Source organism: Chenopodium quinoa, unplaced genomic scaffold (assembly GCF_001683475.1).
Source record: "Chenopodium quinoa cultivar QQ74 unplaced genomic scaffold, ASM168347v1, whole genome shotgun sequence".
NCBI lineage: Eukaryota > Viridiplantae > Streptophyta > Magnoliopsida > Caryophyllales > Amaranthaceae > Chenopodium > Chenopodium quinoa.
The window spans coordinates 1,038,325-1,063,939 of NW_018744991.1; the positions used below are offsets into that span (position 1 = coordinate 1,038,325).

Genomic DNA, 25,615 nt, shown 5'->3' on the forward strand with positions numbered 1-25,615 from the left:
TCCTTCTCATGAATTTCAAAACAAAATTAATTAATTACCGTAAATTAAAACTTGCTAACAACTAAATGATTTTTTAATGAAAGAGAAAACATCTGATGCATTAAACAAGAGACAAAGCGACATTTAATACATAATCGGGAGAGGTCTACACAAGGTAATAACACTCCCAACATTGTTCTACACGAAATGAAATTATTAATTAAGACGAGTTTAACAACGATTTATTACAACTTGTACGATTTAGATAGAAGCCTCAGCCGAATTCCCATCATAATATTTGGTAATATTGTGCTTAAGGTACTCCATATCTTCTTCATCCTCATGAAATGCTTGAAGAATTGCCTTTGTTGCCTCTGCCATAAACTCAGCCAAATCCCTGCAATGGAGCACATAAATGCATAGCAATTGATTAGTGATTTTAGATTAATTTCAAGAATTACATATATAAATTAAAAATTTAACTAGTATGTTGATAAGTAACGTGAACTACTTAAAATAATTACATTAATTAATTACTTATCAACATTATGAGATTATTCAACCATAAATATTTTACAACAATTTTACCCGAAAAATTAATTTTAAAAATTCAAAATTAAATAATTTTTTTTTTTTTTTAATTTAGGACTAACCCATTTTTCTTATTATCATATGATACCCCAACAATGTATCTACACTCCTCAAGAGCTTGACCAAACCTTTCAATCTCTTTTCTAGCCCAAGTACCATTATCAATAACTTGGAGTGCGGAGGGCTTCACATCACAAAAGATGGGCACAATCCTCTTCTTGCACTCTAACATCAAGGCAAGTTCATGCAAACAAAAATAAGAGTTACAATAATTTTCAGAGAAAATCGCTACCCCAACCCTGCATTCCTTGATTGCAGGGTCGATTTTCTCAAAGAGCCTATCCCCGGGTTTCATGCTCTTGCTATCCAAAAAGGGGTGGTACCCAAGACCTGAGAGATGATGATACAGAAGACCAGCGATGGTCTTCTTTGTATCAATCCCTCGATGGTTGATGAACATGTCGTAGGGTGGTAATTGGGTTGAAGGGTGATCGGAAAGGCGGCGGACTTTGTTAGCCGAGGCTAAGCCTTTGGTGATAATTGAACGTTGCATGGCTCTCTACCCTAGTTATTTTTTTATTTTTTTATTTTTTTTTAACAACACCCTAGTTATTTGTTATGGTGTTACTGTTCTGTGTAAAGTTAGTGAAAATGACAGGAGTATATATAGAGGGATTTTTCGGATTTTGCTTATTTTTTTTTAAAATATATATATATATATATATATATATATATATATATATATATATATATAATACATTATCCAAAAATTGGTGCTACTCTTGCTCCTTATTAAAAAAAAATTCAAAAATAAGTTCAGTTATACAAACATAGAGGTGAGAACCATGAGGGGGTGTTAAAATTTTCTGTTTTACTAAGGTGTCTTTGAATTGTGACTAATCTGAAATGCCACGTTACGTTAGCTTACATAAATTTTCGTTTTGTTTAGCTCTGAAAATAAACAAATGATTTAGCTAAATGAGTATAAAATAGCATTGGGTATACAACTAGAGATTGCTAATTTGAAGTGTTTAGGTATAATATGAAGTAAAAAAAAATTATTTGAGCTAACGTGGAATTATTTCACATTAATGACAACTAATGATATATAATGCATGACTTATTGACCCTTCTCAAAAAAAAAAAAAAAAAAAAACTTAGTTAATTAATGGGAAGATATTGAAGATCAGAAAAACAAGGAAACAAATCATGATTTTTATTATATTTTGTAGATTGTTATAAAATAAAATAGAAAATGTCTTGTTTTTTTTAATAATAGATAATTTGCCAATACCTACTATTCAAAATAATAATACTCCGTGATATATATATAATTTAGGAAAGAAATCATTAAATTATATATAGATAGAAAAATGATCTCCATTTAAGCTAATTGAAATTTATTTCTGAAATGAATTGATAATATAATATTTTTTTCCAAACAAAAATCAGGAATTGAATGTTTTTTGAAATAAAGATCATATTTTAGAATTGAAAAGTAAAAAATAGTTAATATTCGTTCTATTAATATTCGTTCTACTTAAACATAGTTGTTTTATTTTTATGAAACTAAACTCAATCCATTATAATAAGCTAGAAGTAATACGCTATTTATATCTAATATAGACGTTAAACATGTAATATGATTACATATCATATTGGATCGAATAAAAAAGCTTCCCATAAATATAATGTGATCATTGCATTGTATATCACAAAATGACAACTTTTTTGACACCAAAAAATGACAACTTTGATGCACTCTTTCATATGTTTGATACAGTCTTTCACCAGGGGGCCGGGTATATTTGTCGAATTATCGTATGTCAATACTGTTGTTTTTAAAAACTATTCATCACTTAGTTACAACTATTATATTTTTAAATACTCGTAAAATTTTGTTTCAAAATAATCAAATACTCTTAATATTAAGTAACCCTATGTAATATTTAGATCTTTAGAAATAAATACTTCAATATATCACATAGAATGAATAAATGAACTAATAGTGGACCTTGGACATAATAATAATGGCGTCCCATAAAATTTTCTCTTCATTTTGTTGGAATATTACCATTTATAAGGAATAAAGTTATTGCTAAATTTAGAAGAATAAAAAACAATAAAATCAGTAAAAATTCATACTACAAAACATCATAACAAACATTGTTAGAAAAGAATAAAGTTATTGCTAAACACAAACTATAGGGTGCGGGCGTCTGCACCCCAACAGTTCGTGCGTCCGTAGACGACGATGATGAAGACGACGATGACGATGACGGCAATGGTGGATGACGACGATGACGATGACGATCGGCGATTGAAACCTTAGATTTGAAGCAGCGGCTGGTCGATGGAGTTCCCTGCTGGCCTGGTTTGCGTGGTTGGGCACTCCACCTGGCTGCGCGTCTGGCTGTGGATGCGGCTGGGCTCCGGCAGGAGCTGCGATATGGGTGTGCAGGGTGCTCTTAGCAGGGGAGGGGTGGTGGCACGTAGTAGCAGGGGAGGGGTCGTGGTGGTTCGTAGCAGGGCAGCAGCAGGTTAGGCTGGTGGCTGATTGGGTGTGGCGTGAGGTTAGGGTGAGTGAGGTTGATTCGCGGTTTGGTTATGGGCGTGAGAAACAAATTAAAGAGAAAGGAAGAAAGAGGAGAGAGGAAGAGGGAGAAAAAAGAGAGAGAAAGAAATAAATATAGTAGTATCATATTAGCCAACAAATAACTCATATCAGCCAATAGATGTCTGATATCAGTCAACATTAGGGACATATCAGATACTAATAAAAACTTATCATCCAATAAAAAGATTATATCAGCCAACAAAAGATATATACATATAAGCCAACAAGAGCAACATACCATCCAACAAAAGATACATATCAGCTAACAGAAGGAATATATCAGCCAACAAATGGAGCTTATCAGCCAACAAATGGAGCTTATCAGCCAACAAAAGCAACAGGTAAGCCAACAAAATAAACATATCAGCCAACGAAATAAAACATATAAGCCAACAATAATTAAAATATACATATCAACCAATTAAAGAAATATATAAGATAAATGATGTCTGATATCAGTCAACAAAAGAAACCTATCAAAAATTAAAACAAAATATATATCAGCCAACCAAAAGAATATATTAGCCAACATAAAAAAACATATCAGCCAACAAATGAAACATATCAACTAACACATGAAACATATAAGCCAACAAGTGAAACATATCAGCCAAGCCAGCCGCACGGAAATTAACATGCGGGCATCCGCACGCAATAGCTTCTCATTGCTAAATTTGTACTTGCATACACCTCTATATCCACAACTTCAGTATTCCGTGATGACGTGATCGTGTCACTCATATCATAATAGAGAAGATAATGTAATATTAAATTATTAATACAAATACTTTAATGATGACAAATCGAATTATACAATTATTCTCAATACAAATCTCATAATTTTCATTTACATCTTCGCATTATTACAAGTAATATAATGAGGCATGAGCCAATCAAAAGAAAAAAAAATGATGAATCTAAGTGATCATAAACACAATAAAGTATTCTAGTGTTTATGATAATTACAACAACATCAAACAAAAGTAGCCGCAAAAACAACATAGTACAAATATTTGTCCTTGGAAGTAATCAACCTAACTAATTTTTAAAATCTGAAAATTTGTGTTAGCTTTACAAAGTACATTTACAAAGAAATAAAGAAATTTTGTCATTGTCGTTTATAATGTCAAAATTAATTAACAAATTGAATAAAGGAATTTTTTCAATGATCAAAGAAAAATAAAAGTGAAGAAAAGTTTTAGAAAGAATAGTTTTGATTTAGTTAGAATTTTCGGCCAAATTTGCTTCATAATAATTGGTAATATTATGTTTAAAGTACTTCTCATCTTCTTCAGCTTCAACCAAATTTCGAAGAATTGTTTCTGTTGCATTTGTCAAAAACTCTGACCAGTCTCTGCAAAGAAAGACAAGCATAACTATTATAGTTAGAATTCTATTTGAATTAGCTAGTCTATACAATAACACTTTAATTTAGTTTTTTTTTTTTTTTTTTTTTTTTGAAGAAATAATTTAGTTCTTTTTTATTATTATAATATATGCTCCGCTACTCTTAATTTTATCAATTTTAACTTGGTTTATATTCTAAATAGTTATACTATACAGAATTTTTACTCAATATCATTCTAAATTACTAAACTAATTAAAAACATATACCAAGTACGAAGTATTTCTCAAATGTTTAACAAGATATATATTTTTAGTACTATATATAGTACTACAAATATAGAAATAATATAGCTTACCCATTTGAGGTATCAAATGTTAGACCAACAATGTTTTTAGCCTCTTCAACACTCCTATGAAACCTCTCAAGTTGCTTGGGAGAGCAATTTCCATTATCCTTAACCCGGAGCTCCGACGGCTTCACATCACAAAACATGGGCACCACCTTCTTCTTGCACTCCATCATCAATGAAAGTTCATGCAAACAAAAGTACGATTCACAATAACGTGGGGAAAAAACCGCTACCCCAACCCTACAATTCTTGATTGCCGGGTCAATCTTCTCAAATAGCTTATCCCCGGGTTTCATACTCTTGCTATCTAAGAAAGGGTCGTACCCAAGACCTGAGAGATGTTGATACAGAAGACCGGCTATTGTCCTCTTCGTGTCAACCCCTCGGTGGTTGATGAATATATCACATGGTGGTTTTGGGTTTGATGGAGGAATACCGCGGATTAAGGGACGGAGGATTTGAGTTGATGAGGCTAGGCTTTTTGATATCATTGAGCGTTGCATGGCTAATTAGCTAGTGTTTCTTTTCAAGAGTTTTTTTTTTTTTTTTTTTTTTTTTTTTTTTTTTTTTTTTTTTTTTTTTTTTTTGCTGAATATGGTACTAGATTGTACTTTTTTTTGCACCTTTTCAAAAGTTAAGTTGTACAATTTCAATTTGGTTTTGTGAATTTTGTTGTCTATTGAGGATATGATGATTTTACGTTGTTAATTGATTATGAGATGTATGCATATATATATATATACATAGATGCAAGAATGTTGGTCCATTATTAGGAGTACTTTAATTTTGAGCATTTTGATTTCTTGAATGAAAATTCAACAATATTTTCCAAGTGATGGTCGCACTTTAGGAAATTTTGACAAGAAATAAGTTTTAGAAGAGGAAAAACAAAATAAAAGGTTTGAAGATTTTGACTGTTTATGCAAGACTTAATTCGTAGGAGCGAGCAAAAAGAGTTTTGAGCTTTTGACTATATTTTAGGACCCATAATTGGGGATAGTTTTACTCCTTCAAACACGGATAATTATATATGTTTCTACTAATGCATGTAACGACGGCTAATCAACTATATTAATTTTTATACACTAAATTAATAAGAAGGCCTCTTAAAATAATAATAATAATAATAATAATAATAATAATAATAATAATAGACAACAAGACATTGATCTTCACTAGGGTAGGCTTTGCTATAACTAGAGAAGTGGGGGTCCAAATTGTTTCTCGGCTTCCCACTAATTTATTGTAGGTTGTATGACTTTGTCAGCTTTTGAGATAATAATAATAATAATAATAATAATAATAATAATAATTATTATTATTATTATTATTATTAACAAGAAGGATTATTGAAGGGTTAGCCTGGCCACACTATATGTGGTATTGTGGTGCATGTGAAGACCATCAATACATACATTTTATTATTACGAAGAAAAAAAAAACAAAACAAAAAATCCTAAAATAACATGTATTATGAATTAACCATTGACGTGGGTATTTAAATAAAAATCATGAGATCAAAATTTAAGTAAAACTACAATAATGACTTATTAAATTAATTATTCAAATAGTTTTTGTCATATATATATATATAATTACTCAAATACTATTGTTAATGAACATCCCTTAAAAATAATGTAAATGATTATTTTAAGTGCAAAAAAAAAAAAAAAAAAAAAAAAAAAAGAAGTCATAATAAACTTATGTGTGAAACCCTAACCAATTTATTTATGAATTAGCGTGGTTTTTAAATTGAAAATGAAAATATAGTATTTAAATAAAAAATACAACAACGACTTATGCGTACTATAAATAAATTAAGTGTCTAATTAGTTTTTGTCATCTACTTACTCAATATATTATATAAAAGGTTAAAGCATGGTATTCAATTAATCAAGGCCCTAAATATTGAAGCATGCATAAAATACAAAGTATTCAATATATATAATTATAAGTTGAATTTGAACACCTAAAGTGATTTGATTTTGATTTTCAAAAGTTTGTAAACACAAGAAATGAAATATTCTTGTTTGTGGTAAGACCACCCATGCCATGTGGCCCAATAGCAAGATGACACGTGTCAGCCCCCCACAGAGGCCCAATGAGATCCAATCGGATGCTGACACGTGGCACAGTAACCCTAATAGGGGAACAAATCTTCTTCTACTATAAATAGAGGAAATTCCTCATTTATTATTCATTCATGCACTATCATAAATACAAGATACAAATACCGAGCAATATTAATTGCAGAATCTCCTGGAATCCGAGAGACTATTTACTTTCCGCATACTTACTCACTCAGACGTATTCTAACTTGATCGTCGGAGGCGGAACTCCAACCAACCGGAGTCTCCGTGCTTTTGCAGGTACAGGCAATCGGCTACCAGTTCTGGTGTTGTAACTCTCCCGCATGACACATAAAAAACCCCGAAACATTGGCGCCGTCTGCGGGAAAAGTACTTCCAGAATGGCATCCCATGAGTCTGTACCACTTAATAATGAGAAACGGCCTCTGGTCGAACCTAAGGTCCATACGGACCAAGATAGTGGCGACGACCAAGAGGTCGAAGCCTACATGTCCCCAGACGGGTCGTTCAGATCCAGGCGCCCCCGTCCCAAAGAAACAAGGGACCGGGATGACAAAGGTCTCAGCCACCCAACCGGCCAGCCAGCTGGGCAAGCCCAGACGGCTGAGGGTGCTGCCCCTGTAACTTTGACCTACAAATTTGCTGGTCAAACGAGTTCGTGTTAAATCGGGTTACGGGTTAAAAAAATTTTGTTCAATACCCACAAAACGGGTCGGGTTCGGGTCGGATTTGCGAGTCGGGTCAAAAATTGACAGGTCTAGTTGCAACTATAAAAAAAAGTAGGAAGTAGTAGTATTAGACTTTTTTTTTTTGAACAAAAACTTTTTAAATATTTTTTCTATACAAAAAATCGGAATTCCCATACTTCAAAGTTAAAAAAAAAAAAAAAAAAATCAGAATTACTTGTTGATCATGGAGTATTAATTGTAAACCAATAAAACCATTTTATGTATTTATTTTTATTTTTGAAAAAGAGTCGTGATTTCGTGAATGACAATTGACAAATAGTCAAATACACAATACACTGATGCACTACGTAATAAATTCATTTTTTTTTTTTTCCATTAATTGTTTTGGAGCTTTGCATATGAGCAAAGATTTTATTTTATTTGTATAAGTTATACGTTCTTTTAAATTTTAACCAGCTAAAAAGTTGAATGCATTGTATCAATGATGCATTGGTTGTTCATATTATTGTAGGGAGTTTGAGATAACATAGTGTTTGTTACGTATAAATGAAAGTTTAAGATATGGGATGTGTCATTACGACGAATAAAGAAGGTTTAAGATATTGGATGTGTCATTACGAATAAAGAAGGTAAAACGCCTAATATAGACTTGGCATTAGGTTCTACTTTACACCAATTTTTAGATTGTATATTCAACAAAGTTACTTGTAATAAGAAATACTCGTACTAGCTTTGTCTACCCCTCCTTTTTCCAAGGCCGCCATGTAAGTGCCAAGGCAATTAGTGCTAGACCTGCTAATGAAACCGTCGTAGACACTATTGCAAGTCGTGCAACCATTTGTATGCTTGAAATCAACAAGGCTACAAACACTAGTACCAAAACGAACCTATCTATATTTACATGCTGCTTGATTGGTTTCAGTACTATAGCTTGAACTGCTGGTTCCAACACCTCATTGGCTACTGCTTGGATTGCTGCATCCATCGGCCACATGTTGGATCGAGTACTGCCATATCCGGTTTTACTGCAGGCTTGTTTCCACCTCCACCACAACCACCACTCGACTCCTGGAAACTCATCTTGATTGCATTCTTGGCCTTCATCACCTCCGTGATCTCCTCCATTTCCATTGTTGTTGCCATTGCCCCTGCTGTTACCATTGCCATTACAGTTTTCGGCATTTCTGCCATCTAACCTGCATACACTGTATGACAGTATCAGTCAGCAGTACTAAATCGTACAATCTGTGAACTTTAAAAGGGAAATCTGTCTAAAACCATCCTATATCAATACACTATACACAAGTAATCTGCAGACCCTTTCCCAACCATCTTCTTTTGGAAATGATTGCCCAATTCATATTATTAACTCGTCTTGAAGCAGGCCAAACTGTTGTTAAGTATAAGAAAGTCGAAATAAGGAAATTTTATGATTTTTGACAAAATTTCTGATTATGCATTTAGTCAATCAAACAAAGAAAGTGACATCAATTATCTGTTAGTTAACTCTTAAAACAAACATTTATCAATAGCAAAAAATGTATAAAAAAAAAATAGAGATCAAGTGTGGGTTAAAAGTCTTACTGTGAGCTTTGTATTATATTTACAAGCTCTTTCTTCTCTGCATCATCACCCTTTATTGTCTTGTTGAAATAATGATCTGCAAGCTCACAACGTCAAAACTGGTGCTCATCGTAAATTGAGAAGTACCTTCTTATTAACTCCTTTAAAGGACTATCATTCCTTCTCTTTATGGCCTGCAACTTTATTATTGACACACCAGGTTTCTTCTTATTAGTTCTTAGTATTATTTCACATGCAGAACTATGTAATGGTTTGAGTTTAAACAAAAACTGGATGTGATGAAGTGCAGAGGACATTACTTGTGACTAATGCTAGGTAGAAGAAACTAAAGTTCGCGCTACATACAATTTGATAAGAGTGATAATAAACAAATCATGAGCTGAAATTCCTTAAGTAAAGTTTAAGTATTGATTACAATATAACCTGTGGCTTTTTTGCAGGCATTTTACTTTCAGAATTGGTCCCCCCTTCCCTGAGTTTCTTTCCCAAACCATTATATTATATATATAGTTCACCATACTTCCCTTAACTTCTCCCAATCTCCTTTTCTTCTCAGTATACTTTTCCTTTTCATTAGCAAATATATGGTAGGAGATGTTTGCTTCTTTTGATGTAGCCAATATTCGGTTCCTCGTTGCAGCCTTTGAGGTTTCTTGGTGCCCTCCTGAATTAACTGTTACATATTCATATTACTACTAGTTTTTATTACATTATGAACCTTACTATTAATACAACACTTAAGGAGTGGCATATACTAGAATAAAGACAATAAATCAAGGTATATGTATTTAAGTTTTTTTGGGACAACATGCCTTTTGTTTCCCCATGATCCTTTAGGTGCACTTATGTTCCTTTCCTCAAATTCTTGAATTCAGTCTTAACTTCCTTGTTGTTCCATCCCTTCCATATTTAAAAATGTTTATATATTTATAATATAATGAAATATACCCTGTAAATCTGTAATTATAATATTTGATTGATTGATATATTAAAGTGATAAAAGTAACATTGCATTCATATCCTAAAATGACGGAAACGTATAGAATAAACTCTTTTTGGATTCATTTTAGTTACCATTAAATGATTTGAGACGAAGAGAGTAATTTATTTTTTTTATGCAATGAAAGCAAATTTGAGCTTCCTTTAGCTAGGCTCTTAAGAGAATATGTCAGTGCACGCATAAACACCAGAGCACACAAGTAGTCAAGGTCAAGTAATACGAGCATTACCATTAGCAAAGTTTGCATATAGGCTTGAAGTGAAATGCACTCTACTCTGCAACTCAGACTCTCAATTTACGATCCTTAGCTGGTTTATCTGAAGGTGGTTGTAACCATATACAAAATGTCAAAATGCTCCAATCAATCTGCTTGATCACAGAATTCACAGGAAAGATGACACATTCAGCTGTTTGTGATGACATCTACATGATCTGATCTAGCCTCTGGGAAACCATTGGTGTAAGCATTGAATCAATGCCATCAATGGCCCATGTATAGGGGTTTCAAGGGGCCCTTTATCATGATACTGTAAGCATATGCTCCGGCCTCTGGTCTGTAGATGGAGTACATGAGCTGGCCAAGCCCTGAGCACTGCCTGTGTAATTACCTTGACCTCAGTCAGAGAACACAACATACTTAAGAAGGGCAGGAAATTACATGGCCTTGGACGACATCCTTAGTTATATGACACTGATAAGCGAGACAGCTAACTTTGAACTTTCAGGCATGATCCCTTACAAGATAGCTTACTCAGGCAATGCTAGCAGCCGTCTATTTCAGAGCTATCTCTCACAATAGTTGTAGAAGGTACCCAACAAGGCAGGATTTCCATGATATGCGCCACATCAAAGAGTGCAAATCTCATGAATGCAAATGCGACATAGAAATTAAATATTTAGTTCCAAATGCCGCCTCTCTATAAAAGCTGTAAGCCAAGATTATGATTATGATCACACAGGTGAACATGCAATGATACAAATGCCCAAGCACATCTTCTCAAGCAGGTACATACCTTGCTATTTATAGATAGACTGACTGCATATTTCTTTATATCATCATTAAGAACATATTGGAAGTAGGCAGTACCGTTGCAAGATATACCTAAAAACCCCCTTGCTTCCCCTCCCCCTTTTCTTCCAAAGTACTTTGTTTACTTTGTACTTTCAACGCCCATCCCCAATACAAAGTTTACTCCAGATGATGTTTCCAGTTAGTTTCAGCAGCCTGATATAACTCAAGATATCACATATTGCTCCTCAGTTCTTGTCCTGAAGTATTGTTAATCGATGAAACTACCATTGATTGCATTTTTCCCATGCCTGCTTGCTCGCTTCTGAACAATAGGCTCAATCTGATCTTGTTCATCCTTATAGCAAATTTCCTCTGACCTGAAATAGCTTTGCATTCTGTAGCCCTCTGGTGCACAATCTGTGGGCATCTACTCAAATCTATGACAAAAAGTCATGCGACTCATGTCACTTCTACTTTTACTATGAATTTGACTCGTAAATGCAACCTCAGATTTGAAGAACCATGCATGAAGTAGTGTTTAGACTTCTGATATATGTATTGCATTCTGCAGAGAAGTAGGCATCACAGTATTTCTTGGCTTGCGAGTTGAATATTCATCAGAAACAAACAACTAAGATCTCAGAATGCAGGAAAGCAGGCATCACAGCGCCCCTTAACTTGTGAATTGATGATTCATCAGGAACAAACAACTAAGTTTAACTTATAATTCATGTACAGCAGAGATGTGATTAATACTATGTGTGCAATTGATTAATGGACAAATAAGTTAATCCTTCATGGGTCAGCCTGTATCTCCTTAGCTAGCTCTTTTGCCAACCTTTCAGCGCGCTCATCTTGCCCTCCAGCAAAAGAATACACTTTAAAAGAGAACTGGAAAGTCCTCCAAAGAGTTTCGGTGTCTATTTTCTTGTGTTGATTTCTTGCTTTTGCCAAAGTTTGATCATTTATTTCTGTCTTAGCTTCCCTCTTCTCCTAGGTGGAGAAAAGTGGAAAACAGCCAAGTTGAGGGAATCAAGAAGGGTATATATGTTTATTTCAATAAAGAAGCTAAGGTTAGCTGGAGATTAACAAAAATAAAAATAAGTGGTTGATTTACATAATTACCTTGAGAGCCAGCTCAATGCAGCTCGATGAAACATTCACCATGGCTTCCTTGATCTTTAAGATAATGTTGAAGTCCAAGTGGATGCCATGGCTCTGAAATTTCTTTTCTTCTTCATCTTTGGTTCGTTCTATGGCTTCCATTTCCCCTTTAATCTGCATTAATCTTCTGTTAGTGAAATTTTGCATCAAAACAAAACTATTACCCCCTTAATTGTCCCTTTTCATTGTACTATGTTTTAAATTAACTCCCATACATATCCATCAATATTTCAGCTTATAAATTCACTTCACTTCTCTACAATAACATATATTTCCCATTGACTTTGTCCATTTTCTTTCAGATGTATGAAAATCAATTAGGCAAATTATAATGAATAATGCATTGGTTTAAGTTGGATAATCAAATAACAAATGCTTTTGTTATATGTAACTACTTTATATATATTATCTGTAATAACCCCTTTTCATTCATTCCCTGGACCACCACATAATTGATCTTAAGTATGCTAAGTTCTTTGAAATCCTATAAGATGCTGTTGGCTATTGCTTAAACCAGTGTACACAAAAAGCTGAAATGAATACATAGAACTGATAGATGCTGTTAGTTAAAGCTCAGTTCAAAATTTTTGTGCTTTGTGTTGTAGTGGTGACAACAGTAGCTAAGATTTCAAATACTAGTACAAAGTATATGAAAATGTATCTCTCTTTTTCAGTTACCTTGTTGAAGTATTTCTCAACTTTATCAAGAAGCTGAGCCAGAGGTGACTCGATTTTCCAGTTATGTAGCTCAGATAGAGTTGCACTCAGTTTTTTGTATAGCACTGCTGCCATCCTCAAGGCATCTAATTTCTTCCCCGGGAAGCCTTCAAACCTCGCTAGAACCTGTTGTACAAGAATACAAATCAATATCATTTGACTACAAAAGCAAGAGATACACTAGCATAATTATTGATCAAGATTAAGACCTGGCTTTCATCTGTTAGGACATCGAGTTTTGATTCTACTTCTTGGTAGAACATAAGCAGTACATCCATGTCCTTTGTTTTGAATGAGCTAAGAGAAGATTGAATCCCCTTAATTGTCTTATCATGTGTTCTTACATCTTCTTCAATTTGCTGGAAGTAAGTTGACCTGAAATAAGCCACAGTTAAACAAATTTTGAAGAGACATATTATTGAAAGTAAGCTAGCTACGTACAGTCATACCTTCTGGCTATTTCTACTAGTGCATCATTCATGCTTTGTCCACCATTAGATCCGCCATTACTCCCACCACCCGTCTTCCTTCCTCGAGATGATCCCTCACCTAAACAGGATCCTTCCATCAACCCCCTTAGGAGCCGAAATAAGTTCCCCATTTCAGTAGACCTCTTTAAATTTGTTGTGGCTTTCTTCTTGCCCATAAACTTCGATGGAGGTGGTGGCGGGCCACCTCCTTTTCCAGACAAGGGAGGTGAGGGTCCACCTCCATTTCCAGGCATTAGTGGTAGTAATGGCTCATCATCTTTACCAGGCAAAGGTTTGCCTGTCATAGGCGGTGTAGCACAAAGTTCACTAACCATTTTTTTTTTTTTTTTTTTTTTTAACCACGCAAGGACCTTCTGATTTTGATAAAACCAAGAGAGGATGTACAATTTTTTGCAATCTACTACTACGTGGTGGTGGAGCTACACCCCTTTTTCCCACCTTATTAGACTATATCGTCGGAGATGTCTGGGGTGTAGCTCCACCAAAAGGCGATGGATATATGGATGGAGATGGAGGTCTTGTGTTGATTGTTGGCGTTGGATGGGGGGAAGTAGCTAGTACATCTTCTATATATTGTGATTATGCTTGTATCAGAAATTGACCAAATTGTCATTGATGCATTCAAAGAAATTATAACCAAGTAATATAAATATAAAATGCTACCGGGGGTTGGCTGGTAGATGTTCAAAACTTGAATGAATCAATGTGAAAGACTAATTTTTTATTTTTTTTTCCCAAAAGAAATTATTGATAACAGTTTATTTCTTTTGATTGAACTTTGGATATAGATTTTTTTAAAAAAAATACATACTGCATACCTGGCCGAAGATCTTCTCTTCCTGAGAGTTACTTACTTTGCACAGTTTATTAGTCACGTTACTACTTCACATGATACCGTCAAAGTGAATGCTAATTTTTGACAGATTGGACACACAACAAATAAAATAAAGCATTTGCATCCAATAAATGTTTTCTTAGCTATTAAGGACATGCACCTTTCCACGATCATCAGAGATATCAAGCCAACAATAATAATAATAAAATTAGTCATTATTATTATCAGTTATAATCATTATCACATGTTATATTTATACGACGTATATAAAAAGCAATTGAAACATTAAATCATAAGCCGCGTTTATCTCCTTGTAGTATTTTATGTCAAACCATCATTCTTGTGTATATTTATGTCGGATCCAACCAATCACGAATATATTATGCAAGAAGCCACTTGACAAAATATTCTGCAAATCTGATTTACTATTCTATAATATATTTTCTAAGTTCTAACCATGTATATCATTTCTTAATACTCTAATATATTTGTTCCATACTCAAATGGCATGTTTTTAGGACAGTGAAAACAAAGAGAAATAGTGAGTACATAGTTACCAGTACTTGCCCGTTATCATTCTCAGTGAGTCATTCTGGAGTGAAAACCACCATTAACTGCACTAAGAAGCACTGCTTTAAGTGTCAATGTTTCTCGAACCACTGCACCACGCATCACTGTATCATACGGTTGTACAAATTTTCCGAGCAAGAATGCATGATACATGTCAGATCAGAACAACTGTCCTTGACAAAATTGCACAAGTTGTTCATGAGATTTAGGAGTCAAGAACTCAGGACAGTAGACTTTCACAATTTCCTGCTGGATTCAATCTGATCTGAGATTCTGCATTTGCTGTGAAATGTACAAATAACCTTGCATTCTTTTCGAGTAGTTGAGTAATGCTGTTGTCGCAGTTACCCCCCTAATAGTATCACTTCTCTGTTTCCTCTGGTACTGTCATACTGCATGCTGCAGGTTCTGATGAAAATTAACGGACTAACATATTTTGTGATTAAGATCGAAGAATCCATCTTTGGGAGAGCTGAAACAAGATTTAACGTATAGTATTACAAAGCATAAATTATTGTGTGTAAAGGAAATAGAATTTAAATACTCAAACAAGCATCTCATATTCTCATGTAAGATTTCATATGTTCCTTTTCTATACAAAAGTTGTCCATCCTATATGATTCAACAATGGAAAAACTCTTATTTTTGTGTTTCGGGGTGATGTATTATCTTAAGAAAAAAGAAGTCCTTAATACTTATGCAGGAATATGACAAAAGAATATTTCAAAATTCCATCCGATCCTACATCAGTGCCTGCTCCTATAACCCAACCTTGAGTGTTCAATTTGGTTACCTTCTTGCGGCGAACCAATGCTCGACTTGACAGACTCATTCAGATTTAATCCATCTGTTTTCGAAGATCAATCAGAAGCTAGAAAACCCAATATCTTCACTATTGTCCACAACAATTCAAGAAACCAATTTAACAATGGACTTGTATAAAGAGGGATTATGAAAGCACTGCTGCCTCTTGTTTCTGCGCCAGCTTTGGTCTGGCTTGCACCTTCAGCTCAAATTTCATCATCCACAGTTTTATCTTTTATGCAAACCTTCCGATCCTGTGATCACCGACTTTATTAAATTATTGTTGATCATAGAGTGGTCATAGCTATCATAGTATTGATATCCTCCAAGAGGGGACTCTAAGCTTATAGCTACAAGCATCATAGAAGATAATAAACTCTCTGTTGTAGCTATGACAAAAATCCTAATCTTAAGGGACATGAGTCACATGAGTATGTACAAGTATGAAGCGGATTGTTGGAGTCGGCTGTGATCCTAGTAATTTTACTGCTATCCAGCATACGACATAGGCAACATGCATATCACGATTTAAGAGCTTGCATACACATGAAAAGAAGTAGCTAGTTTTCAATAATCAACTAATCAAATGCATATCATCTCCAATGTTCTCCCCTTGTCAATGCTATATCGCCTTTCTTTGTGCAAGGGGTCCATAAAATACAATATCTCATTATGAAAGGATTAATGATATATAAGGTGTAATAAGAAAATTTTAAGGGGATAGCTATCAATAAGTATACACCACTAGATAACAGCAAAGCATTATATGGTGCAAAGAAGAATTACCAAAATTTGTCTAACTTGCACTCTTTCAGCCTCACTTTCCGTTTCCACAAGACATTCTCAACATCCAAAGCAATATTGGACATGTAGAGGCCAGAAAGGGCCTCCAAAGTGAAGATTATGCCAGTTTCTCTTTCACCAACGGCTTCAGCAAGCTCACATTTAATTTCCATATTTCGCTGCAAATTTCCTTACTCAAATCTACACCTTGTGTTTTCCATCAGAAGTGTGAACAATATCTTATGAAACTCCTCCAACAAACCTAAAGAGGGAACTTCAATACAAGAAACTACATGAATAAATGACCCCTGAAAATCCCTGTGATGAACAAAAAACATTCATCACAGTTAGGAACCAGACCAAAAGCTTGCTTCTAGATACAAAGATTCAGCTAGAGAAGGTTGGATACGTATTATTTGTACATATAGAAGACAACATTTAGAATCATCCTTGGTAAGAGAAACTTTCCAGAGGAGCTCGAGTTTGATCATCAAACACCCTTGTGCCTAGTATCATGTATTGACACAACCATGATGCATACAAAGATTCATAGTATAACAACTACAGGAATTAACTTATGTAAGTAGCCTTAATAAACTGTAACAATCTCCCTGAATCAGAGGCGGAGGAGAATTGGCACTCAACTCAACCCAAAATCCTTAGAAGCCTCTCCATTTTTTTCTTTTCTATTTTTAAAAAAATTCCCTTTTCTTTCAACTTTTGTAGTCTTTTTCCTTCTTTTTAATAAGATTTGTCGCTAGGAAGGATTGAAAAAGGGGTGTGGAAATTTCATTCAACAAACAAGACAAGGCATGAAGAAATTTGATAAGATCATTAATTTATATGGTCATTTTCTCAGTTTGTCACGATTACTCTAATGTAGTGCTGCAGCCATGAATTAGCTGGACCATGTTCTTACTAATTCAATACCTACATGCCTTGCACCAATGCTTAAGATATTTGACCGTGACTTTCGCATAAGGCAGGACATATACAATGCATGATTCAACATGGAATTCATGGAGCTAATTGATCCAAAGAATGGTCTATGTCGTCTTAATGAAGTTTCTTCTAAGCTTCTTTAGTCCCTTTCAAATTATGCATGTTGGCTACCAGTTCAGCTAATTAAAGATTGCTTTTGTATAAACCTGCTCCCTAACCATTAAACTAAATTGTGCTGAACAGTCAAATCTATCAAGGTCAAGCTGTTTGCTTCTCCAACTTTTAATTTGAAAATTTGAAATTTCATTTTTATTCAATATTTTGTTGTTGACAGAATTTCAAGCCGCAATTTTTTTTGTTACAAGTTTACTATTTTCAACCCTGCTTGTATTACAAGCCATGTTGACAACATCCAAAATATTTTCCATTATATTTCATTTTCTTAGAAAGTGACTTAAAATCATAAAGAAATCCAATATCACAGAGTTATCAGATTTACTTCTTCGATTATGTATGTCTTTGAAATTGAGGCAAAATATGAACTTATTTATATGATGTTGACAAGAAATGAAATTTTAGATCAAGAAATTATACAATATTCACCATATAGTTGCAAATAATATTTTTAGATTTCCTGATGAATCCATAGATATATCACATATACTACCTCCATTAAATATTAGTTGCAACTTTGGGTATTATTTGTGAGATACTTTGTATAAAATATTTCAAATTTGCAAATATTTAATGGAGGTAGTATATGACTAAATTAGGTAGATATTTCCCTTCAAATTAATTAAATAAAATCAATATATATTAAAAAAAATTAAAATAATTTGGTCCTAAATAAAGGGCAATTTTATATGTATAATGGATTGTACGCTTGTACCTTGTCCATGGTACAACTAAGGTTACGATTTGGTGTTTTTATTTATTTTTATTTTTTTTTACACCTTGACCACATGAACCAATAAATAGTTTTGGTTGTACTAAACCTACTGTACAATGAAGATACTCATAATATTGTCTAATGCATACAAATCAGAATTTAAATCGACTGAGCTCAATATATAAAACCAGATATTTATATTACATCACTATTTTTGATTGGCATGATTGAATTTTTTGTACTTTTAATCACTATGTTGATGATTAGATTTTATTTTAACCATAGAGGAAAATAACAGATGAAACAATTACAGCAGATAACCAAGAAAATAGTAATAATATAACAGCATTTCTAAAAATAAGAAGCCTTTTTTTGAAAATTTTAACCTGAAAAATAAACCCAAACAAGGTAACAAAAGGGGCTTTACAGATAGTGTATTGACCTCTGAGCTGTCTACCATGGAAATGTTTTAGGAATTCATATAGCCGTTGCAATGGGGGTAATAAGGAGGCCTTATCTAAAATTTCTGTTCTAAAACAGAAAATCAAAAACTAAACAGGCAAATTTCCAGATAATTTCAAAACCGTCGTCTCGGTACCTTAAAGGAAAACCTTTCTTAGGTTCTCTCTTTTGTGGAGAGCCACCCTCCTCCCCACCCCGACCCCTTTCTTTTCCTTACAAAAATGTCCTGCACGCCTATTTTGATTAAATTACAGTTTTTTAAACGTTGAAACATTCTTTTATTATTGATCATTTTTTCTCCTTTTTATTGCATTATTTATAATCTTCGGAATTAATTATTCTACCTACACAGGTGTAATGGAACGCGTCATTTGATTTTCATATCAAGATCATCATCAAAATACCAAAAAAAAAAAATAATTAATTTAATGAAGAAAATTGTATAAAATAAAAAGTCATCCTGACCTTACAATGGCTGGAGCCACTTCCTGTATTCCTTCGTTGTTTCGTCGAAGAACGGTCAAATTGCAGGTATATTGGTGGCTTTTCTTCTTAGAATATTTCTACATCCTTGTAGTAAAGTTTATCAGAATTTTGGAGCATAAGCAAAAAAAAGTATATCAACCTGCAAATGCAAACAAACCCAGAAAATGATGTTTATGAGATAGTTGAGTCAATCTTGCATTAAATATCTTCATCATCAGTAATTCATCATGGTAATGTTCCTAAACCAATAACATCTTCATCCTTTTCGTCTAGCAAGAACATTATAAACCTCGATTCCAAAAACAAAAACAAAAAAACCATGATCATTTCTAAGCTAACATTCTTTGCTTTCATATTTTATGAATTCCTAATTGATATTCACAGCTATATCTGAAAAATTCTGCCTTTCACCATGTTGTCCAAGAAAATGATCATAAAACCCTCAAATACATCGAACATATTAGGAAATCTCTGCGCTATAAATTACTTAAACCTTCAATTCTTATATGTATACCTTCTAAGGCTCCAACAAGAATGTATGGGTAAGCCTGAATTTTAAAATATCAATATGGCTGATCAAATAAGATGCATTTTTTTGTCTTGCAGCCGACTAAGCTATCTAATACGCATGTCAAACAACAGAAAGAGATGGAAAGCCCGACTCCCAAGTCAGGCAACAGAGAAAGCAATGGCAACAACATTCTAATGTTCATGGAGCTGAGGAAGAGGATCATGACTTTTAGGGACATCTTTGATATTCCTCCCCTAAATGGCTCTGTTCCAATACATGAGGTACCCCAACTTTTCTTCTTTTCTTAAAATAAAAAAATGCTTCTTTAACATTAATGTTCGAAACATACATCATTGTCTTTTGTTCCTGCAGCTGCTAATTTTGACCGGAGAGGATCTTCATCGAATGTACCCTGAATTTGTACACTGTGTTCCAACAGCAAAACTGAAGGAGAGAAACACACATGAGGTTAGTAAATTTTTCCGTTTAATCTCCTGATAGCCCATTTGGTAAAAAAGCATTGAAGGATAGTAAAAGTAAAGATATGTGTGTAGTTCTGCACAGATAATCTTCATCCCAATGTTCGTAGTAATGCAACTCTATCTCAAACATGTGTTTTTCATCACAAATTTAAACAAATATCTCATTGTGATTAATCAGGGATTGATCAGCTTTTATGAAGTCCTAAAATGTGTGGGAGATTCAGCATGGATAGAAGATCCTAGGGTGAGGGACAAGTTCAAGTATAGCAATGTTGAAAAAATCCCCTTGGAGGAACTCGGTATGTTTAAATTCTTTCAAGTATGCTTAATTACTACAGAATTCCGCTTGCTAAGGTAGGATGCTCTTTGTCTTGCAGCTAAGATAGTGTTGACTATATTGGACTGCATTAACAGGACAGCCAAAGAGAGGTTTGATGTAATGGAAGAGGATGAACCAAAGAAAGACTATAGCTCATGCTCAAGCTCAAGCCGAAGCTTAAGCTCAAGGTCCATCTCTTTTGACAGGAGATCTTTTGATCTAGGTCCATCAACTTGTGCTTCACCTCATACCCCAACTTCCGTCCTACCTGAGTCCCCAAGATATGGAGAGTATGGTAGCTATTCTCCCCCTCGTCTTTGGGATCTCAGGGTTCAAGCAGTAGAGAAATTGAGTGCAATGGATTGGAAGCGCCTCTCTTTCCATATGATCCTTCAAAATAATATGCAGAACCAGAAGATCAGCAAAGGGCCAACTATCATTCCAATGGAAGATGGGAAAAAAGAAAATAGTGAGGTAAAGACTGAGGCGGATACAAAACAAGGGCCAGTTCCCATGATCATAGACATGGAAAGTAATGAGGCACTTCAACCACCATCCTCAAAATCCAAGTTGGAGTCCAGTGATCAAGAGAACCTAAAACAATCACTAAAACCACTTTTACAAGTTCAACTTCCATCAGAAGAAGTAATTACACCACCACCATCTACCCCATCATCACCAACTGTCATGTCATCATTTCCACCGGTCAAGCAGTTGCACTCACCTCCACCACCACCACAATCAACTACACCCCCTCCACCACCTAATAATGCAATAGCTCCTCCCCCACCCCCACCCCCACCGTTAAATTTAAGGACTCCACCACCACCACCGCCTCCTCCATCCGTTTCCAATGCTCCATCACTTCCTTATAACTCAAGGCCTCCTCCTCCTCCTCCTCCTCCTCCACCCCCTCCTAGTGCAAAACTTCCATCAATGGATACGGTTCCATCAACTCCGCCACCACCTCCACCCCCTTGTTCAAAGGCCCCTCCTCCACCACCACATAGTGTAGGAGCTCCACCTCCACCCCCTAGTTCAAGGGCCCCTCCTCCTCCACCACCTCCTAGTGTGGGAGTTCCACAACCACCTCCACCCCCTGGTTCAAGGGCCCTTCCACCTCCACCGCCTCCTGGAGCAAGAGCTCCACCACCACCTCCACCCCCTGGTTCAAGGGCCCCCCCTCCTCCACCACCTCCATTTGGCTCGAAGGGTGGCCCACAAGCACCGCCACCACCTATGCCAGGTAAAGGAGGTGGACCACCACCACCTCCTCCAGGTGCTAGGTCCCTACGTGCAAAGAGCACCACAAAATTGAAAAGGTCATCTCACATGGGAAATTTATACCGTTTGCTCAAGGGAAAGGTGGAAGGTTCATCTTTAACAGGAAAATCCTCTCAAGGGAAAAAAGGAGGAGGGAGTAATGGTAGTTCTGGTGGAGGACAGAGCATGGCCGATGCACTTGCAGAGATGACTAAAAGGTAGCTGCAAAATATGACTGTTTTCGCATTCTATTTTTGGACTGGGTAGCATAGAAGAACACTACTTAACTACTGTCATACTGAACTTTCAGGTCAGCATACTTCATGCAAATTGAGGAAGATGTTGAAAAGTATGGAAAAACAATTAAGGAGATGCAAGGTACTCTGAGCTCATTCCAGACGAAGGACATGAATGAACTGCATAAATTTTATCAGAAAGTAGAATCCACACTTGAAGTCCTCACAGATGAGAGCCAGGTTTTTGCAAGGTTCGAAGGTTTCCCAGTCAAAAAATTAGAAGCCTTGAGGATGGCAGCAGCATTGCATAAAAAACTTGATGGGATATTATCTGAATTACAAAACTGGAAAATGGAGTCTCCTTTGGCCCAGATTCTTGACAAAGTCGAGAAATACTTCAACAAGGTAAATCAACCTTAGAAGCAATATCAAGGATAAGATTTTAGTTTGGTTATCATGTTAAATGTAGCAACAATCAGTACAACCTCAACATAACAAACTTTAATTTCATACAGATTAAAGGAGAACTGGAAGGTTTGGAACGAACCAAAGATGAAGAAGCAAAGAAGTTTCAAAGCCACAACATTCATTTTGACTTTCAAATTCTCGTCAAGATTAAGGAAGCAATGGTGGACGTCTCATCAAGCTGCATGGAATTGGCACTAAAGGTAGTTAACCCAAACCAACCAAATTTCATATTTTAAGTTTTACATCTCTCCTCTTTTGTCCAAGTAAAACAAAACTTGTCCTAATCCACCTCGGGTGCTCATGTCAAACACAAGTACATGTCCATGTGTTGAGCTCAGCTATGCATCAAATCCAAAAAGAAGTGAAGGTTTTATATACAGTCCATACCAATGTTGGACAATCAAGAATCATACCTGACACATACACGTACTTATAATGAAATGAATGTTGTAGGATTTAGTAACAGAAAACAAAACTAATACAAGTCAAATTTTTTTATTTTTTTATCTTGGAATTATAGGAGAGAAGAGATGCAAAGGCAGCATCAAATGATCAAGCTTGGTCCAAAGCAGGAGGGCAGAAAAATGTTTGCGCCAAGATGCTCTGGAGGGCTTTTCAGTTTGCCTTTAAAGTCTATTCTTTTGCAGGAGGACAAGATGAGCGCGCAGACAGCCTAACAAGGGAGTTAGCTCAAGAAATAGAGACCGATCCCATGGAAGATTAAGTGATTAACTCCTTTACTAAAATTATAATATTAACCTATTTATAGTAAATACATTAGAATTTTTTCTTAAGTCTTTATTTTTATTCTTTTCTGTTCAAGCATTACTTATTGAGCATGCAAAGGGTCATTCTGATGATGCCCCGGTTTCCTTGAACGGCAAATTCATAGATGTTAGATTCCACCAAGAGCGTACATCACTGATGAGACTTGAGGAAGAATTTTCTGCAGCATAGCTAGCTAATCTCTGGCTATCTATATGCTGCTTTATGTAAAATATGATCCGTACATATGTTTGCACGGCCACCATTTATTTGTCTATTTCTTTCTGAGACTTCTACATAATATAACATTTTTGGTTTTGTATGTAACTTCAGGATGCATCTCTTAGAGTGACATTATCTAGTCATATTCCATCTTCACCATAGCATCCTTTGGTTTTTTCTAGTCTTATTCGTTGTGCACAACTGACAATTGTGTTAGGGTATAATGAGGAGATTTGGAGGGAAAACGGGTGAAAGTGCCATAGAAAGACACTCTATTCAGGAAGGTTTACCTCTACATGAAGGTCTAACCACGAGAGTGACAAGTGATACAATGTCTCATTAGTCATTACTAATGAACTTAATGCATAAGTCCTAGTGTTTATGATCATTTTGCTATTGAATCAAATGCTATAAGCGTAGCTAAAGAATGTCTTGCACGAGATTTAATGTTACATGCTTGATTGCGATTACACTTTCTTATAGTCACGCATCACCTGAAGACCCATAGATCATGGAACAAATAGGGTGGATAGGCCATCTACCATACTACCCTTCCTTATTGTACGTCTAATTCTTATCTTACATAGACTCCTAGTCAGGGATTTTAATTTCGTTTGGAAAGATTACTAATGAACTAATGAAAATAGGTACAAACACTTAGTAACTCAAATCTAATATTTCTAAAACAACGAAAGTTGATAAGATGCATTTTGCAAAACGATATCTCATGTACTCACTCAGTCTCGTACTAGTATAAAGCTTCCTAATTTCTGTTTAATTTTACTTTTTTTTAATGTCCTATTGATTCTCTCTTGTCCCACTTACAAAACAAATGAATTTTAAAAATTGCACCACATTACTTGGTAGTTGGTACGTTGGTTGTAAAATAATTCTAAAAAGGATCGCAGGTTAATTCGATATAATATGAAGTTATCTATATGTTAAAGTTGTTCCCTTTATCAGTAATTTACCTCATTAAAATTACTAATAATCATATTATATTATATTATATTATATAACTTATCCCATATATATGGGATATTACCGTCTACCGGTATTATATTAGATAAATGGGCCAGGTCCAAAAATTTGGACCCTGTCTACTAGGCATCTGTCCATGTCTACCTATTCATTAAGTCCACGTGAAGAGTTGCTTTCGCTCATGTAGACATTTGCCATCCACATGTCAAGACCCCCACGTGACCTCCACCTCACGTAGCACCTGCTTCTCGTATTCTATAAATATCCCTCATATGTCATAATTCACTTCTAAGAGACGATTTCAATTACTCTCACACACTTAAATTACCGTTTATACCCTTATTGGACTTCACGGAGCACAAACTTTTCCATTGGAACGGTTTTCCTCGAACAATTCCCCGATAGTAGCTAATCAACATTGATTATGCACGTATCAAACTAGTTAAGAGACCATTACCGGCCTCGGACATAAGTTCCCGGCTAACCATACCGGAACACTATAAAATCACTCTTGATGTGCAATAAAAATCAAAGCATGCTAAAACTAACTTAAAACTGGTTAAAAGTCACCTTAAATTTGAGCATTGAACAGTAAAGTGCACCCGAAATTTCGATGATTTAAATAGTTATTAATTAAAAACTGGTTGAGACAATTTATCGAACAGTTGGTGAGCATGAATGTTGACTATTCAAAGAACAAGCATGCAATTAACTACTTACAAGTTAGGCGATAGTCTCCTTTTAAGATAGCCTAGCTTAGTGATTTTCGCAAGTTTCTCTCTTTAAAGAGCAGTCATTTCCTGGCCATTCAACGCCGATGATAGCTTGAGAGTGGAATGAAGTCTAGTGGTTTTAAAGTGTTGCTCCATATAAACTTGATGGATATGTTAGGATGAATACATATAAGGATTATAAGCCCTATTGATATGATGAGATCAATACACATAGGCCCAAACACCCGAATCT

The 25,615-nt window shown here is 35.0% G+C and overlaps 4 protein-coding genes across 5 annotated transcripts; 1 reads left to right on the forward strand and 3 right to left on the reverse strand.

Moving 5' to 3' along the window:
• Window positions 1–240: 240 nt before the first annotated feature.
• Window positions 241–1,030, reverse strand: LOC110706760 (TMV resistance protein N-like). Its single transcript, XM_021884714.1, has 2 exons — window positions 633–1,030; window positions 241–376 (listed from the first exon to the last, which is right to left on the reverse strand). The coding sequence occupies exons 1-2, from the start codon at window positions 1,028–1,030 to the stop codon at window positions 241–243; spliced, it is 534 nt and encodes a 177-aa protein (XP_021740406.1).
• A 3,375-nt stretch (window positions 1,031–4,405) lies between these two features.
• On the reverse strand, window positions 4,406–5,943 carry LOC110706761 (TMV resistance protein N-like). Its single transcript, XM_021884715.1, has 2 exons — window positions 4,891–5,943; window positions 4,406–4,541 (listed from the first exon to the last, which is right to left on the reverse strand). The coding sequence occupies exons 1-2, from the start codon at window positions 5,385–5,387 to the stop codon at window positions 4,406–4,408; spliced, it is 633 nt and encodes a 210-aa protein (XP_021740407.1). The 5' UTR covers window positions 5,388–5,943.
• A 4,507-nt stretch (window positions 5,944–10,450) lies between these two features.
• On the reverse strand, window positions 10,451–14,654 carry LOC110706856 (uncharacterized protein At4g04980-like). The gene is made up of 5 exons (XM_021884833.1): window positions 13,590–14,654; window positions 13,350–13,515; window positions 13,102–13,266; window positions 12,385–12,537; window positions 10,451–12,252 (listed from the first exon to the last, which is right to left on the reverse strand). The coding sequence occupies exons 1-5, from the start codon at window positions 13,943–13,945 to the stop codon at window positions 12,055–12,057; spliced, it is 1,038 nt and encodes a 345-aa protein (XP_021740525.1). The 5' UTR covers window positions 13,946–14,654; the 3' UTR covers window positions 10,451–12,054.
• Window positions 14,655–18,888: 4,234 nt separating this feature from the next.
• On the forward strand, window positions 18,889–23,668 carry LOC110706857. Of its 2 annotated transcripts, none has more exons than XM_021884834.1 (8): window positions 18,889–19,447; window positions 20,009–20,194; window positions 20,286–20,381; window positions 20,574–20,694; window positions 20,773–22,195; window positions 22,288–22,618; window positions 22,729–22,881; window positions 23,202–23,668. In XM_021884834.1, exons 1-8 carry the CDS (start codon window positions 19,388–19,390, stop codon window positions 23,403–23,405), a joined length of 2,574 nt encoding a protein of 857 aa, XP_021740526.1. In that variant the 5' UTR covers window positions 18,889–19,387; the 3' UTR covers window positions 23,406–23,668. The 2 variants fall into 2 exon arrangements, with proteins under 2 accessions (XP_021740526.1, XP_021740527.1); XM_021884835.1 differs by lacking the exon at window positions 18,889–19,447 and adding an exon at window positions 19,465–19,632.
• The last annotated feature ends 1,947 nt before the right edge of the window (window positions 23,669–25,615 follow it).

Bases quoted from the DNA above. Each gene is read 5' to 3' on its own strand.
- LOC110706760 (XM_021884714.1), bottom strand. From the start codon at position 1,030: ATGTTCATCAACCATCGAGGGATTGATACAAAGAAGACCATCGCTGGT. The intron at 377-632 runs GTTAGTCCTAAA...GCTCCATTGCAG, and splicing joins TATGATAATAAGAAAAATGG to GGATTTGGCTGAGTTTATGG.
- LOC110706761 (XM_021884715.1), bottom strand. From the start codon at position 5,387: ATGCAACGCTCAATGATATCAAAAAGCCTAGCCTCATCAACTCAAATC. The intron at 4,542-4,890 runs GTAAGCTATATT...CTTTCTTTGCAG, and splicing joins ACATTTGATACCTCAAATGG to AGACTGGTCAGAGTTTTTGA.
- LOC110706856 (XM_021884833.1), bottom strand. From the start codon at position 13,945: ATGGTTAGTGAACTTTGTGCTACACCGCCTATGACAGGCAAACCTTTG. The intron at 13,516-13,589 runs GTATGACTGTAC...GGCTTATTTCAG, and splicing joins CTAGTAGAAATAGCCAGAAG to GTCAACTTACTTCCAGCAAA. The intron at 13,267-13,349 runs GTCTTAATCTTG...CTTGTACAACAG, and splicing joins TCCTAACAGATGAAAGCCAG to GTTCTAGCGAGGTTTGAAGG.
- LOC110706857 (XM_021884834.1), top strand. From the start codon at position 19,388: ATGGCTGGAGCCACTTCCTGTATTCCTTCGTTGTTTCGTCGAAGAACG. The intron at 20,695-20,772 runs GTATGTTTAAAT...TTTGTCTTGCAG, and splicing joins AATCCCCTTGGAGGAACTCG to CTAAGATAGTGTTGACTATA. The intron at 22,619-22,728 runs GTAAATCAACCT...AATTTCATACAG, and splicing joins TCGAGAAATACTTCAACAAG to ATTAAAGGAGAACTGGAAGG.